This window comes from Diaporthe citri (genome assembly GCF_014595645.1).
Source record: "Diaporthe citri strain NFHF-8-4 chromosome Unknown scaffold_1, whole genome shotgun sequence".
Taxonomy (NCBI): domain Eukaryota; kingdom Fungi; phylum Ascomycota; class Sordariomycetes; order Diaporthales; family Diaporthaceae; genus Diaporthe; species Diaporthe citri.
In genome coordinates, this window is record NW_025064846.1 from 9,475,993 (window position 1) to 9,493,153 (window position 17,161).

Genomic DNA, 17,161 nt, shown 5'->3' on the forward strand with positions numbered 1-17,161 from the left:
ACAACCAACTTCAAGGTCAGTTGACATCCGGTCTCATAATGGGTCGCAGGTTCTGCACTGTGCCACCATGCCACATCCAAGCGAGCTGCAATCTTGGATAGCATGCACCAACCCCTATGGCAGTCATGCGACTGCTCGAAGCCTCTTTACTTGCCGTTGGCAGAGCTGGGGAAGATGGTGTGCTGTAAGTTTGGGACACACCCATCATGTCTCTGCATGTCTGCCTGCATGTTAGGCTCACAAGCTCGGGTTGGGGAGGGGGAGGGGGCCCCAAAACTGCCTTAGCCGGTCCTCTTGAGTGGCTGCATAACATCTATGTATCCTGGGTTTCCTCTTTCCCACTTTGAGGTCCAGATCCATCTCCCGTCCGTTATCTGGGTTTCCCTTGCAGAGATAACAACAACAGCGCCATTGGTATCTTGAGAAAGCCAACATGTCCACGAGAGTTGTTTACGGCGAGACTAAGAAGTCTGGCAGTAAGGGTTAGACATCCCATCATCCTCAAAAGCTCTTGGAACTGTGCTGGAAAGGTCCCAACTGACTTGAAATAGCTGTCGTAACGACAATCAAAGAATTTGCGGATGATCGACTTGGGTTGCAACCAGTCACAGATCACAAGCGCAGGGAATCTCTTCAACAGACTGTTGAGGAGAGTCTTAGCCTCTTTCCAGGCAGTGAAGTGAGACCGACGTATATCGGACCGGATCACGAGTGCTTCAATCTCGAGAGCGCCGTCGCCTTCCGTGAGAAGCACGACATCGACGTCAACAGCAACAAGTGGAGGAACTTTCAACAGCTCCTGTGCGGCTGCCAGGACCTCCCGTTCATCATACTGCAGAACCCGTCAAAGTCGCACGTCAAGGACTACCGAGAGATGAAGAAGTGTCGGACCATGAAGTGGCTATCCACAACCCTGGAGGAGATCGGGCTCACACTCGAGGAGGCCGTTGTGCTGGACGTTTGCAGTCTCCTGAGCGATGATGACCTCGACGAGATGGACAGGCGCTCCCAGGACAAGTGGGGCGCCGTGGAGGAGTCGTACAAGATGACCGAGGACATCTTGCGGCTTCTCAAGCCAGATGTGGTCATCGCGTGTCAGTGTAGCACCCAGGGGAAGTGGGACGAGGGAGTTGTGAAATGGAAATGCGCACGGAACACGCTCGCTCGGGCTCTGTGTTCTAAAGAAATCCACGCCAAGCAGGGGTTGACCGGGAAGATCTTCGTCGGCTCACATGCCATGTCGATGGTGTATGGCGTCCATCCGTCTCGAGCACACTGGTGCAAAGCGATGAGACCAGTGTTGAAAAGAGTGTTCGAAACTGCATTTCTTCCATGCATGGTATGGTTCGAAATATATGGGAGACAGCCTGTGGTTTCTGCAAAGATTGAAGTAGCGCCTCTGAATCTTCAAGAGACTGACGAGCCGGATGAACAATTTTCCAAGTTGCAAATATAATACACTAGCTTCAATTTATTCAATACTATGTTTAGCAATATTAAGAACAAGGCTTTTAATATTTAAAAAAAAGATAAGATCGTTCCACAGTCGCTCCTGCTCGCCATTTTCATGGTAGTGCATTCTTCGATCAATCTAACGTGGGTTATCGTTGCTGCGAACGGATCGTCAATATGCCCAGGGACAGCAGTGATAATCCCTATGTCTACTTCCTTGCCCACCAATCTTGTATGTTGGAAGGTCTCCATCGGCTATCATCGCAGACGGATGCGCAAGCCCTCCTCCAGGGACAACAAGAACAACGAGGACACCTGGGCACTCATCAACCATGGGATGTGTTACGCTTGACTGCTTTGAGGCCGGATGAGACTCTATGGGAGCCTCACGGGACTTATACTGCTTACGTGTATGGAAGACCTGTGGCTTCTATGACCTTCGAGTTGCGCCCAACGAGCGTCGAACCAAATTTCTATACCGGAGTAATGACCGACGGCGGGCGGGATTTGTTTGCTCCACGTATCTCTTCCCAAACTTGCTCCCCGTAAGGTTTCATAGTAAGTCCCCATCACTTGCCATGAATTCCATGGCAACAAGAGGTCTGGTCGCATGGTGTTGAGATTCAAAGTTGAGGAAGACGCGTTCGCTCTCCTATTCTACGAGTCATGAATTTCCCGACAGACCCTTCTTTTAGAAACAAAACCCACACGTTTTGCACGATCCGCCTTGCAGCATGCTGCAGGAACGGGATCATGACACCCACTTGATCCAGTGACACAGATCAAATTTCGGGATGCGGGAGGAGGAGGACAAATGAGATTGTCCACGAGGCTGAGCAGTCAGGATCCAAGCCCACTCGAGCAACAATATTTTATCGTTTCTTCGTGCTTTCAAAACTCTGTTGCGTGTCACGTGGCTGACGCTCACTCTTTATAGTTTAATTGCATTCTGCAACGTCACTCTTTCTGTTACTTATTCGCCTTCTGCGGTTCAGTCGTTCCTTGACGCGTCCAACTCAGTCTTTCGTTCTTTGATCATTCAATCGGCTGCCCGCCCCTCAATAATCTCATCTGAGAATGACTTCTGTCCTTCGAAGCGCTGTTCTAGCCGCCGCTCTCTCATTACAACTGGTGCATTGCGTACCAAGTCCTGCGGCAGATCTCAACTCGGCACAGAACCAGACCGAAACATCTTTATGCGAGCATTCGGCGATTAATCGGACCTGCTGGGGTGAATATGATATCAACACAGATTACTACGAGACCTGGCCAACGACTGGGGTAATCAGAGAGTATTGGTTAAATGCTGAGCAAATCACTCTTAGCCCAGACGGCTACGAAACAACGGTACAAGTCTTGAATGGGTCGCTGCCAGGGCCTACAATCGAGGCAGATTGGGGAGACGAGATCGTTGTACACATAACCAACAGTCTTCCTGATAATGGGTAAGCAACAACCAAAACAGCATTGTATTACAGCATTGTATTATCGACTCTGGACTTACATAGTGTGAAGCACCTCCATACACTGGCATGGCATCCGCCAGTTCAACAACAGCCAGAACGACGGCACGCCAGGAGTGACGCAATGCCCAATACCGCCAGGTCATACGATGACCTACCGGTTTCAAGCGACTCAATATGGCACATCGTGGTACCATGCCCATTTCAGTCTTCAAATGGCCAATGGTCTGTTCGGGCCAATCGTTATCCACGGCCCAGCGACCGCCAACTACGACGTCGACCTCGGGCCAGTCATGATCCAAGACCGATACCATGAGAACGTGTGGCATGTGTGGGAGAAGTACCAACGCGTCTTCAATGTGCTGGGGCCTTTCAAGGTCGTAGCCGCCAATGGTCTCATCAACGGTCTGAACCCGTACGACTGTTCTGATTCCGACGATGCGGCTTGTGTCGGCGGAGTGACCGCTCGCTACAACACAACCTTTGAGCCGGGCAAGAAGCACCTCATGCGCATCATTGGTGCGCAGACTGACGGCTACATGAAGTTCACTATCGACGGGCATACTTTGACTGTTGTCGCAGCTGATCTCGTCCCCATTGTGCCATACACCACGGACAATGTCATCTTGGCAAGTGGACAGCGCTACGACGTGATCGTCGAAGCAGATCAGCCAGTTGGATCTTACTGGCTACGAGCCATCTACCAGACCGCTTGCAACTTCAACGATAATGATAATAAGGACAACATCCTCGGTATTGTTAATTACGAGGGGTGGAACTCGACAGCGGAGCCGACCACCACAGTCAGCGACGAGATCGACAACTCGTGCGGAGACGAGGACTACGACAACCTAGTCCCATGGGTACAGCACACAGTGGATGACAAGGAGGAGCAGAACTACCTCGACGTGGGATGGTACTACGACACCAGCCTGGTCCTCCACTGGACAATGCACGACGGCTACCTCAGTGTGAACTGGTCAGACCCAACGCTCTCATATGCCTACAACGGTGTTTCCAAGGACGACTACCCGGACAACAGCAACACGGCCGACATCGACGCGCCGGGCAAGTGGGTGTACTGGGTGATCCAAGACCTCACCCTGACCAACGCATACCACCCGATGCACCTCCACGGCCACGACTTCTACATCCTAGCTCAGGGGCGGGGCGCTTTTGTCCCACTGATCACGAAGTTGAACAAGGACAACCCGCCGCGGAGGGACACGGTGACCCTCTACGGCACGGGCTACACCGTGATCGCTTTCAAGCTGGACAACCCTGGCGCCTGGCTTTTCCACTGCCACATCGCATGGCACGCGTCCCAGGGGCTCGCCATGCAGCTGATCGAGAACCAGTCTCAGATCCAGTCCGTGGTCGGGGATGATACGGAAATGAACGCACAATGCGCGGCCTGGGACTCGTTCTATTCGTCTCCTTCCGGAGCTGCTTATCAGCAGGACGATAGTGGAATTTGAGTCTTCTGAAATTGCTGGACTTGGTTTAAAAGACAGCTGTCGCGAAACCATGTGTCATTCACATCGGTGGCTTATGGTGTTGTCACGAGCTTCCCGAAGCAGATCAACCTGATGTTGAGGCAAACAGAGATCTTGAAGAGTAGTAATAAATCGGACGCTCTTTTCATATTCTTAGTATTAATTGAATATTTTATAACGACTAGCTTTTATGTCCTGTGATCTTTCTACACGTACATTTTGTCCCGTGACCTAATGGGAAGGGACCCCGAATGGGAGGAACTCGCAACGGGGCCGACATTGCAATGGAGAAGAGGATGAAAAACAAATTACTTCATTGCCTGTTTGTTGGGACAAGCTCGGAATTTACGGAATACTAATTCAAGCACTGGCAAGCGCGATCTGAAGACTCGAAAAGGCACCTATTCTCTCCCCTCTGCTAGGTTCCAACTATCTTTACACCCCCCCCCCAAGATCGACTTCACCTTGAACCAAAAAGTATTTCACCTGATTTCATCTGTTGTCCGCTCTGCTGCAATATCAGTCAGTAACTAACACACTGCTTGTGATTGCAGCAGTCCCAGCGGGACATCTTCTACTAGCAGACACATGGGAGCTTTCATAATGATACCAAACTTAACCTGTTTCTTCTCGTTACCCTTGAGGATATCAAGATGTCCAGACAACATGGTGAACCCAAACCTTCCAATCAACATGAGCAGCACACACGCCATGACGACTCTAGTGCTCCCCAGGGCATTTCCGCGGCCTTTGGCCGAAGGTCATGAAAGCGTAGGCATCACGATTTCCACTCTTGCTATCGGTCTCGTGGGTCTGACTCCATCTATCCGCATCATCTCCCTAAAGGTCACGCCGGCGGTTGACGGCGTACGTTGGCCAGACCATCATCGTTCTCTTTCGTATAATCTGACCCAGAAGCTTTGTCGGGGTACTGCAGACCCGGGACCTGTGGGCGACTGATGGCAATAGCCCGAGGGTTTCGTTTACCACGCCGGTCAGGTAGGGCATGCTCTTCAGCTCTTCGTATGTCGGTGACTCTAGGCTGGTGGACAAGCGTGACACGATCTCTTCTCGTAGTCCATCCTGAATTTACTGATATTTCGGGAGGTACAGCGCGTTTAGAGCCCAGGAGAGCTGATTTAAGACCATCTCAACGGAGCCGGCCAAGGCTGTCAGTGGGTGCCGTGATAGCGCTCTCTTAGAGAGGTGGGAACCGAGACGGTTAAACTGGCTCTTAAGCCGAGTTTGCATAACTGCGACCTGATGTAGGCCCTAAAAAGCGTATCCTATTCACGGCGAAAGACACCGCGGAGCAATCTAAGTAGTCTAGCAGCGTTCCTATCTAGAGATTCATACCGGCTTTGCTTGGGAAAAGTCAAGCGCTTGCTAAACATGAAATAGAAACATCCACCTATGGCGACTGACGCAGCTAAGGCCTCTTGAAGAAGCTGCTTAGGCTTTAAACTAAGTCGAATATCTTCCGAGGGCCCACGTACGTGGGCCTCGGACAATTTTGAGCGTCCCGACAGAGCTTGACAAATTAAGTCACAGATCTATAGACTACTTGTATACTTTGAATTGGAACAGCAATAGTTGTCACAAGACAAAACCCAGTACTAATCTTATAAGGGAGGACAGTTTTCTCGCTATACAAGGCTCTAGACAGCAACTCTTCAGTTTTTTGCAAACCAGTGTTGCTTGATTAACAGATTTATAAGTAGAAAGAAAGTTTAGGATCGCAATGAGTTAAAGGTCTTAGGGACTTTTGGATCAGCCCTAGATGCATGCGGAGATCGGGGGTAAACGAGATGAATCGTCATTACGGTATCTGCAGGGGGGAATGGCACCTCTTGACTGTTGGGCTCTCGCAGCCATCAGGCGAGTGGTTTGTCTCGGCTCAGCCGGGTCGACTTATCAAGGCCCATCCCGAGCTCGTAACTGCCGCGAGTCCATCCCATCCAGCCCATGCAGCGCCTGGAATGGGCGAACAGGTGGGTTTTTAAGCTTCCGAGAGCCGGCGGGGTCCTTCAAGTCTCCGGGCTCCACACACACGTCAGATGGGGTCGACTCCGTTCATGAGCTTAGGGTCTATGAAGTCCCTGCCTAGGCAGATAACAAGCTCGAGATATGGGTAAGCGAGATGCGGTAACTTGACCCTTGCATGAACGACAACACAACGGAACCAGCGAAGCGGCTGATTATCACGACGCAGACGCCAGCCAGCCTCCCAGCTGAAATTAGGTTACCGTCGACTGGAAGGATGCTGGGGAACCTTCAAACAGGCAATGATGGACTCTCGTACCGGTCAAGCCTGCAAGCCAGTCAGCGCGATGCTCCGCTTGGGTGCTCGATCTATACAAGCTTCGCAATCCACATCTGCTATCAGATCTGATGAGTTTTGATGATAATTGGCCGACGTCTATTGAGCTTGTCTCTTCTGATGTTGCTGAACGTTGCTATGGACCCCTTCCTCTGACCCGACTTGGATGGTTTTCACGGGCTTGTAATCACGCCGCATAAATCAATGCTGGAAATCCATGCCGAGATTCAGCTACGAACGAGCGTACGGAATGACAGCTGTGGAGAATTTTATATGTGCGTCGGTCCCGTCAAGGATCTAGGCTACAAGATGACGGAGCCCCGGGGCCCATGGATGCTCACAATGATATCTATTCCTATAAATAAAGCTTGGGCACGCTGATCAAAACATCAGTTCGGGTCCATAGCACAACCAGACACTCACTTGAAGAAGATCTCAACACGATGACTCGTCTTTCCTCGCTTCTGGCGTCTGCTGCTCTACTGCTGAGCGCACGTTGCGCTCTTAGTGTCACTTCACAGCTGTTCCAACTGGCCGGATCGACTGACGGAGCCAACAATGTAAAGTTCAGCTGGGACCTTATCGACGGAGCCGCTGCATACAACATCCAGCAGAAGGCCGGCTCAGGCTCATACGCCACCGTTGCAACTGCCCCGGGCAACGGCTATGATGTTTATGGCTTGTCAGGGTCTTCCAGCTTCCAGATCGAGGCCATCAACGCCAGCAACAAGACCATCGACAGGTCCGCGGAGCTCAATGTTACCGCAACGGCTGGCTCCGGCTCGAACCTGGCCGTCTACGACAACACGGTCGCATCCTCGCTCAAGGTCAAGAGCAAGCTTAAGGGCTCGGACGGAACGCACTACAGGTACGGTTACGTCACTGACGCCGACGGCTTCAGTCACATTTCGCAGCAGACATCCAAGGATGGCTACACCTTCGAGGGGGACACGCAGGTGCTGACCAAGGCCGAAGTCTGTGCATCGACCGAGGACGGCAACTGCAAGCTCGAGTCCATCAACTGGGCGCAGAACCCCAAGGACGGGCGCGTCTTCATGTGGGCGCACTTTGAGAGGGCCACAGACTACGGCCTCGGACAGGTGGCCGTGGCATATGGCACTCCCGGAAAGAACCTGACCTTTGGCGGGGCATTCCGACCTGGTGGCGACGACTCGCGGGACATGACTTTCTTCGCCGACGACGACGGCGCCGCATACATCGTCTGTGCGATCAACACGAACACGAACCTCGGCCTGTACGCCCTGACAGCCGACTGGACCAATGTAACCTCCAAGGTGGCGAACCTGCAGCCCGAGGAGCACCGTGAGGCACCCGCCCTGATCAAGAACGACGGCTGGTACTACCTGTTCACCTCGACCGCGGCTGGCTGGTACGCGTCCCAGGGCAAGTACATTGCCGCCCAGAAGCTCAGCGGCCCATGGTCCGCGTCTCGCAACATTGGCAACCTCAACACCTTCGGCGCGCAGTCCGGACAGGTGACCAAGATCGGCGACAACTACATCGAGGCGGCGAACCGCTGGGCCGCCAACTGGGCACACAAGGAGGCCAGCCACCGCCAGATCCTGCTGCCCATCGCCACCAGCGGCGGCGTGGCCTCGTACCACTTCTACCACCATCTCAACTACGACGACGACAAGGGCGTCGTGGTGCCGGTCCAGAGCGGCCGCATCCTCAGCGTAGGGCAGCCCGCCAACGCGAGCGTCAACGGCGTCAATGCCTCGCTCCTCAACGACGGCATCCAGGACCAAGACGAGAACCTCTTCTCGCCCGGCGCCGCGCCCTTCTGGTGGGAGGTCGACCTCGGCGCCGACTGCGCCGTGACGCAGATCGACCTGACCCCGAGACAGGTCGGCGGCTCCGAGACGTACATCCAGTACAATTTAACGGGCAGCGCAGACGGCAAGACGTGGAAGACGCTCGTGGATGAGGCCGCCAACCTGTCTCCCGGCTTCAGGAGCCCCGCCGTTTCGGACGCTGGCAGGTTCCGCTACATCAGGGTTAACGTCCACAACGTCATCAACGTCCACAATGACCAGGAGGCTGACTGGGCTGCAGGGCTGCACGAGGTCACGGTCTACGGGGACTAGAAGCTGTTCTATGACAGTGTAGAGCAGAGTGGCCAGGGCTCAATAAACCCATAACTGTTTTCGAAGTCTGTAGCTTGTCTCTATATGCATATCTAGAAGTTGTCTAAATCATACTCGATACAAGTCCGTGTTCAAATCCTCTCCGCCTAATGCAAATGATGCTAGTCCCAGGAATGCAATTGTCTAATCTACTTGCCCGGACATCCACGACCCCAACCAGTAGAAATGGAACAGCAATCAGTATTCTGTTCAAAAGTAACATTAACATGAGTGCTTGGGCAGAAAGAAGTTTGCCATCAATAAAACTTACACGTTTGGTTCGAGCAATGTTGTCATCAGTGGCGCAGTATTTGTGTAGCGGACAATAGATATTTCCCGGGCCATAGCCCAGCTGCCTGAAGCAGGCGGCCTTGGAGGAGTAGCAACAATCAAATTGGTTGTCGCACTTTGAAAAATGTAAATCAGCTTCTTGGTTTCATGGGATGGAAAATGGTTGAGAACTGGCTTATGTCTGCATTTGGATCACCAACGCCCGGGGGGCTTCTGCCTGCTGGCGAGTTCTGTTGGACTGGCAATTGCAACTCCCAACATGAGTGAGATGATGCTAGCGAGGACATAAGAAGAATTTATTTTGAAAGTTTGATGCAGTGATTTTTAAGTGTAGATGTGTGTTTTGGGCAGCAATGAGTGACTGATTTTGAATAGAATGATTGTAGTGATGAGGATTGTGAGCAAGTGAGGTGTTGTAGTATAGATTGAAGGGATTGCAGCCATTAAATCTTGGAGTGATTGCCAGCTTTATATACTAGTATATCTTACCCTCTGGCGCGCTTGGGTTATGTTTAAGAACGATCCATCCATCGGGTGACCCTTACCATGTTCATTGTACACAGGAGGCATAAGACTTATTGGACACACCGACTCTGTCTATTTCTGTATGCAATCTCCCGACCTATGCATTTTAGATGTTTGACAGATGAGAAACAACCTTCTCAGCCCTGTTTCATCCAAACTTCTGGCTCATCCCTATTTCGATGCACTACTAGGTGCCTCAGCTACATGTCACATTTTGGTGCCGTGCGAGATGTTCCACATCCCTTCATTTGATGTGGAATAGATAATTGCGTGCAGGATCTCCAGAAGATTTATGATCGTTCATAATTATCACCATAAGCAAACAAAATTGCATCAAGAGAGTATGTATAATATTTTGCCAAAATACAATACTCGCTCCGTGTTGACAAGCAGCTAAGCTAGCCCCGGGCCTGCCTAGATTAATGTCTTGCCACCCTCAGCCACTAAGAGTGGAACAGAGCTTCTAAGATTGTGCATGAGTTTCTCTTTTAGGAACGCTAAGGCGATCTAACTTGATATTCTGAAAATCGAATTGTAGCTTATATACTCAGGGGCGTAGAATTAGGGGCATTAGTTGAAAAGCGATGGTATGCGCTTGAGCGTAGGGGTTGATTCAACAAAATCCGATGTTGTTATCGTTAAACTTTCTCTTACCTTAAGTGTTTAAATCTTTAGTCGCTTAAGCTTTGCAATTGACTCGTTGCCTTTGCCGCTTTGCGCTCGGTTCATTGCCTAGAACTCTGCGCAAAAGAACTCTTAAAATAGTGGCACCATGTTGTGGCTATACCCCGATTTAAGCGCATTTCAGCCTTTAATGCGAAATTGGATGGGCATAGAACATAAGGACACCATGAAATAGTTTCAATGCTGCCTCTTGTTGAAAAAGAATTGTTCGATTGTGTTTAAGCTTAGACTGTAAACAGCACTGGATTTTGAATCCGAGGCGATTCTTCATGAGCCTGTACGATCGCGAATAAAGATATATAAACAAAGGGATCCCACTTCAACTTGCAATTATTTCTCTTCCTTACCATTAGCTCTTTATGCATCAAACTTTCAGCCCTAAGATACCATTTAAGCATTTTGATGCATCTTTATTTTAAGACTCCGCTCAGCTTAGACTTTCATAATGCAGCCCACTGATGCTCTGCTTGCTAATATGGCCTTTGCTAGTGCCGTAAACGCTGCTGTAAGTTTTGCTCCCGCCTTTTATGGCCTTTAAGCTTTGGAAGAACAGCAAGATACAAATGAGCTTAGTGTTGACGTGAGCTTTATAGTGTATGATCGTTGGCAGCATTGGCCCGAATTGCCGCTGGGGCGGAAAAGATAACGTTGATGCCTGCAATCGGCAGGGAGCGTGTAATGTTGGTGGAGACACAGATAATTATTGTGCCAAGTTTGGCATCACATCAGAGCAATGCGTAAGCCTACCTACCTCTTCTTGGCTTACGCTAGGTAAATCTGCTTGTTGAACCAGTCGCTAATCTGATTGTCTTGCTACAGGATGCTGATTGTTGCGATACACGGACCGGGTGGGGGAAGCCTTGCCCTAAGGGCAGGAATGCTTCTGATCGGAAGACGGGTTGTCCTAACCGGTTTTAAGGTCGGCGTACTTAAACGCCCTTTTCGATAGAAACTTTGAAGTGAACGTTCCTAAGAATCATAGATGGTTACGAATTAGAATGGTTGGATTTATATACTCATAACAGAGTGTTCAACACCACAGAAGTAAGCACTCGCCAACCATGGCGTTGAAACTGACCGTGACGTCCCAATATGCACATGTTGCTCGCGCTCACGGATCATCCGCGAAAAAGAAAAAGACTGAGTATATGGCAAAGCAACTAATCCAAAGAACAGTAACTAGAGCAAAATTTGCAGCCATCTTGGTGAATATGTGTAGGGAAGAATTCGTGTGTCTAGTGTCTACGAGCGATGATACTTCATGCGATGCTGGGATTGGCGAGAAGGGGAGGCAAGAGTCCAAGTTGTTCTTCAGACTTTTCTAGTAGTTTTCAATAGGTTCATATCTCCTGTACGTACATATGAATGGTGTGTTATCGGGAGATTTTCATTAGAGAAAGTCCAACGGGTGGTTCCACAAAGCCATGACCTGAACGCCATCGGGAGAATATAATTCAGGTTGGTATTAGACTTGTCATGAGTTCAGCTTCAGAGTAAACACTCCGCGAAATGTACCGGTAGAGATGGCTGTTTTCTTTTTTGGAATCTCCGACTGACGTGGACTCATCATAGGCTCACGCAAATGACAGCCGCATGAGACTTCAAGTGGAAATGATACATAATATCATCGGACAAAAAGCAGTGCTGTGTTCTCACGTGGCTACGCCATCACTGGCACTGCTCTGTCTATCCCCCTTCTTCCCCGACCGCTGCTTTCCCATATCACCAGCTTGCCCGATTTCGGAACCGTGACGACATTTTCGAGAATCCTAATATGCCACTCTCATCACAAGTGAGAGAGGTACGTCTACAAACTTCGATTAAAAGCAGAAGCATGCTGACTGACACGGCGTAGCCCCCTTGCCCCCTGAATAACGCTCAGATAGGAGGAATTCCCTCAATACCAGTCGCCGTGCCGCCACTGGCCGTTTTCCTGTTCCTGCATGCCACAGCAGCAACCATCTCCATGCTCTTGGCCGAGTCCCACGACGCAAGGGCCACGACCGCGTCATCCCGGCCATCACGTTCCTCTTCTCCGGCGAGCGGGTCCTGGCGTGCGCGATGCGCATAGAGTGGGCGTCCAGGCCGGACAACGTCCGCATCGCCGTCGCCTCCCAGGTGCTCATGCAGGCAGGCGTGCTGCTCCTGCTGCTCGTGAACCACATACCGGCTGAAAGGGTCTGGCTCGACCGAGGGCCTGGGCCGCGTGCACGCCGGTGTTTGAAGGCCTTCTCGGGGCAATATCGGCGCTGACCGTCTCGGCTCTCCTGATGATTGTGGTTTCTATTGACGTTTCTACGTATTCTCTAGAGAAGCGGACGATCGAGAAGTTCCATGATGTCAAGCGCGCTGCTTCGCGTTACCTGCTGGCCCTTACTGTGGTTCCTCTGGCGATGCTCGTGGTTGCTCCTGTGTTCTCAACCGCGCCTAAACCACGAGGCACAAGGCGGACGAGATGTAAAGTAGGCATAGTGCTTCTTCATGAGTTATCTGCACTATTAATGCTGCATTCAAGGCTGGAGTCTTATTGGCACGGCCGAAGCCGCTGTTTGATCCTGCATGATATCATTCTAGAGCGTGTTTCTACACTTTTGTGCTTGGAACGGAAGTCTCGGCTCTGATCATGCTATTGGCCACGCGCGCGAATATGAGATTCATGCCTTACGTATCACTACACAATGGAATTGAGCACGAAGGTGGTGTAGAGGCTGGGGAATGTGGGAAAGGAAACCCAGGTCATTCAACAGGCATATGTACAGCTTGACGTAAATCGTGTTGGCCCCAACTATTCTGCTAGCACTTGACGAAGGAAGAGCCGAGATTAATCTTGCTTAGCCACACGTGCGTTCTCATCGTCCTTGACATCCGCTCCCCTGACAAGGCTCTTGGCATTGCCGTCCACACTGAGCCACATGAGATCAGGTCTACTGTAATGGCCTGTACAATGCGCAAACATCTTGATCCTCGTGAGCTCATCCAGGTCCAAGTCTGCATAGAGGATGCCCTCGTCCTTATCTCCCAGGGGCTCCGTGAGCCTCCTGCCATCCGGACCAAAAATGGCCGAGGAGCCGTCGCCGGGCGCGCCCATCAGAGGCGAGCCCGCGGTGCCATTTGCCTCGATCGCCTTGTCGGTGAAGACAGCGGTGCAATGCAGGACAAAGGCGGTAGCCTCGATGGCATAGACCCTAGCCAGGGTTTGGCAGCCTCGAGTGAGGTCAGTTCTCGCTATACGTGCCGAATAATAGAAAGCAGGATCACTGACCTTCCGCAGACATGGACCACAGGTCCGGCCCAGTCCCCGAGTGGGGCGTCACGCTCGGCCAGGCGGCGACGTGGATCTGCTCCCGCTGGGCAATTGTGTTGAATTTCAGAAGTGGCTGGATATGCTCCCAGCACGACAGCTGTCCCACGCGGGCGAAGGGCAACTGGGCCACGGAGGCCAGGCAGGAGCCGCTTAGACTGCCGCTGTCCCCCGAGGCGCCCCCCGGGGCGTCGCCAAAGATGGTGCGCTCCATATGCGTGGGCTTCATCTTGCGGCGGTGGACCTTGATCTCGCCGTCGCTCCCGATGAGCGCCTGGGCGATATACAGGGAATCGTCGTCGTTCTCGGAGAAGCCCAGCGAGATGGCGATGGCGTTCTCGCGGGCGCAGGCCCTGATCGTGTCCATCTCGGGCGAGGCGACCCGGAGTGAGTTCTTGATGTACTTGACATTGATGTCGAAGTCAACCGGGCGGTCCCTGTGTAGTGTGAGCGTGAGCTAGCTGGTGGGCGGCGATAGCGAGTGGGGGACATGGCCTAGGTGAAGCCGGATGCGACATACCATATCCAGGCTGGGTAGCCTGGTATGAAGCATTCTGGGAACGCGATGAGCTGAGCCTTGTGTGCCGCGGCCTCCTTGATAAGCTTACACGTCTTTTCTACGGCGCCTTGGAGGTCGAACCAGACGGGCTCGGCCTGGGTGACGGCGACGTGAACTTTTGAGCTGGACATGATGGTGGGTGGGTGTTTTTCGATGTTTTCTCGAGGGGAAATCGTGATTCCAACTACCGAAGTTCACTGCTCCCACATGCCGCTCTCGTTCGCATTTATGTAGGACTAAGCCGCGGCCAAGGCGCGGGATTAGACAGACCGAAGTGCGGAGCTGATGTCCGATGGGTCATCTTCGCAGAAGCCGACCAAATGCCGGTATCTCTGTGTTCTGGTACCGAAATACTTTACACGTAAAATTTAGTCCTGGGGATCCACGACGCAAGCCAGCTATAGATTGCATGCTTGTTGTCTCAGTTCCGGTCTTGAAATAAGTGCCTGGTTCTGTGCGCCCCATGTCTTCGTCTGCTCGTCATCCATGGCATCAAAAGAGGCGCATCTGTGCCTAGTTTATCTGAGGATAACTGTGGACGTATTGACAGCATCGCGATATGATCACGAGAATGGTTTCTTGTCCAGAAAAAAAAAGGAACAAAGATGGGCTGATGAATTTAACGTGCCCTCATTGCCGCGACAGACAGCACAACCCTGCAATGAGGAGGTCTAATAGCCAGAGAAACCGAGGCAGAGGGAGAGAGGGCCCACTCAAAGCAGGTCTGTCTGACGACATGCCCGTCTGCCAACAATGCCCCCTGGCATCCGGCCCACTGGACTGGCCGCCATCCCTGTGTAGGCCTATCGCCGCGGCTGATAAGCACGTGCCAGGGACCACATGAAACCGGCGGGTCTCCAGTGCTCTCTTCCCCAAGGCCTGCGGCCGGGATGTTGCGGCTGCGTGTTACTACTGCAGGTGGTCTAATAATGGCCGCCAACAATTACCACATCAATCAGCATAGCATGGTAATGCCCTCGTGCGACACTGTGACTTTCTTGTACCACTTCCGTAACCTGTTCTGCAATAATCCTTCTACATTCTCGCTCTGTATTTTCCACACTCCAAAGATTACAGTGATTCTCCAACGCGCAAACCATACTCGACCCGTCCCGAACTCGTATTCGACCGAACACGACGAGCTGATCGAGCTGCACACCGACCGACCGACTGGCTGATCGACGCGACGATGACGAGACCGCGGCGCTCCTCCGCCGCAAGCGACGAGAGCAATCTCACCGCGCGTGACCAGGTACGACGCACCATCGCGATGCAGCGAGGATCGGACTTGGTGGGAAACGCGCTGACATGGCATGGCGAGTTGTTTAGGAGCTGGGTAGTATGTACGACTATCTGGCCAAGATCATATTGCTTGGACCTAGCGGGACGGGCAAGTGAGTGATGCCATCGACACCGAAGCCCCCTGAATGAACCCCCGACCGGATTGCACCCGGCCTCGAACACCATCTGCGAGAGACAACAACACAGACGCTTCCCGTTCAAGAACCCCTCACTGATCTGTGTCTTGTCTCGCAACTCCAGGTCCTGCTTGCTACATCGCTTCGTAAAGAACGAGTGGAGGGTCCTCTCGTCACAGACCATCGGCGTCGAGTTCGCGACCAAGATCATCAAAGTCGGCACAGGCGCAAGGAGGAAACGGATAAAGCTACAGGTCAGACCACAAAAGCCCCACCCTCTTCCAGCGGGCACACGCCCGAGCCGGGTTCTCCATCCCGCGCTGGCCGAAGCATCGCTGACCTCCTCGATCCGGGTACACAGCTCTGGGACACCGCCGGCACCGAGCGCTTCCGGTCCGTGTCTCGCTCCTACTACCGCGGCGCCGCGGGCGCCATCCTCGTCTACGACATCACATCGCACGCATCCTTCCACTCCCTACAGCCCTTCCTCAACGATGCGCGCGCCCTCGCCTCCCCGAACCTGACCCTCGTCCTCGCCGGCAACAAGCTCGACCTTGCCGACAGCAACGCCCTCGTCGACACGTCCATGCCGCCGCCCACCCCCTCCAGCTACAGTTCCTCCAACACGATAACAGCGCCAGCGGGCGCCGGCGCCAGCAGCTACGCTTCGTACTCGGCGGCGAGCGTGAGCAGCACGACGAGCAGGAGCACGATGGCGACCATGACAGACCGGGACCCGTGGGGCGGCGGGTTGTCCGGCGGGGCGACCGGGCACGAGCAGCGGGCGACGATCGCGCTCGAGGGCCGCGAGGTGTCGGCGACCGAGGCGAGCCGGTGGGCGAGCGGCGTCAACGTCCCCGTGACGATGGAGGTGAGCGCGCTCAACGGGGACGGCGTCGACGAGGTCTTTGGCCGGCTCGCCAGGATGATCCTCACCAAGATCGAGCTGGGCGAGATCGACCCGGACGATCCCATGAGCGGCATCCAGTACGGCGATGCCGGGGGGCTGTGGCACAGCGGCGCGAGCACCGACGGCGCCAGCATCAAGAGCTCGCTGACCACGGACGACATCGGGGCCGGGGGCGGACGGCGGAGGGGACGGGGCAGGGGCAAGAGTAGGAGCCAGTGGGGAATGGGCGGCATGAGGGACTGGGAAGAGGTGTTCACGCTGAGCAATCGCAGGAGCAGGAGGGGTTGTTGCTGAGGCTCAGGAGCCCTTTCCCCGTTCTGTCCTGTCTTGTTCGGATGTGCTCTGCTCTACTTTTGCTCTACTGTTCTGTGGCGACGTTGATATATTTTGCTTCCAGGATACCACTGTCTTTTTGTTTGAAGCGGTTGAAGCGGTTCTTGGCCCACGGCAATAGATAGGCATGCGGCGTTTGAGGCACGGGGTGTTTTTGGACAGGACACACGACTAAGAATTGCTCTATTTATATATATCGGAGAGACAGCTGGGTGTTCTACGGGCGTTGCTGGTCTGCCTTTTACCTACTGTCACTCACGTT

General features: G+C 52.9%; 6 protein-coding genes across 6 annotated transcripts; 4 read left to right on the forward strand and 2 right to left on the reverse strand.

Moving 5' to 3' along the window:
- Positions 1-433: 433 nt before the first annotated feature.
- Positions 434-2,394, forward strand: INS49_002460 (uncharacterized protein; the record flags this gene model as incomplete). Its single annotated transcript, XM_043163272.1, has 3 exons — positions 434-476; positions 552-1,094; positions 2,390-2,394. The coding sequence occupies 3 exons, from the start codon at positions 434-436 to the stop codon at positions 2,392-2,394; spliced, it is 591 nt and encodes a 196-aa protein (XP_043031778.1).
- A 736-nt stretch (positions 2,395-3,130) lies between these two features.
- INS49_002461 (uncharacterized protein) lies at positions 3,131-4,393 on the forward strand (the record flags this gene model as incomplete). The annotated part of the gene is made up of 1 exon (XM_043163273.1): positions 3,131-4,393. One exon carries the CDS (start codon positions 3,131-3,133, stop codon positions 4,391-4,393), a length of 1,263 nt encoding a protein of 420 aa, XP_043031779.1.
- Positions 4,394-7,174: 2,781 nt separating this feature from the next.
- INS49_002462 (uncharacterized protein) lies at positions 7,175-8,839 on the forward strand (the record flags this gene model as incomplete). Its single annotated transcript, XM_043163274.1, has 1 exon — positions 7,175-8,839. The coding sequence occupies one exon, from the start codon at positions 7,175-7,177 to the stop codon at positions 8,837-8,839; it is 1,665 nt and encodes a 554-aa protein (XP_043031780.1).
- Positions 8,840-12,256: 3,417 nt separating this feature from the next.
- Positions 12,257-12,714, reverse strand: INS49_002463 (uncharacterized protein; the record flags this gene model as incomplete). Its single annotated transcript, XM_043163275.1, has 2 exons — positions 12,257-12,645; positions 12,699-12,714. 2 exons carry the CDS (start codon positions 12,712-12,714, stop codon positions 12,257-12,259), a joined length of 405 nt encoding a protein of 134 aa, XP_043031781.1.
- Positions 12,715-13,199: 485 nt separating this feature from the next.
- Positions 13,200-14,369, reverse strand: INS49_002464 (uncharacterized protein; the record flags this gene model as incomplete). Its single annotated transcript, XM_043163276.1, has 3 exons — positions 13,200-13,582; positions 13,641-14,116; positions 14,200-14,369. 3 exons carry the CDS (start codon positions 14,367-14,369, stop codon positions 13,200-13,202), a joined length of 1,029 nt encoding a protein of 342 aa, XP_043031782.1.
- Positions 14,370-15,427: 1,058 nt separating this feature from the next.
- On the forward strand, positions 15,428-16,860 carry INS49_002465 (uncharacterized protein; the record flags this gene model as incomplete). Its single annotated transcript, XM_043163277.1, has 4 exons — positions 15,428-15,490; positions 15,568-15,632; positions 15,781-15,910; positions 16,018-16,860. The coding sequence occupies 4 exons, from the start codon at positions 15,428-15,430 to the stop codon at positions 16,858-16,860; spliced, it is 1,101 nt and encodes a 366-aa protein (XP_043031783.1).
- Between the last annotated feature and the right edge of the window lie 301 nt (positions 16,861-17,161).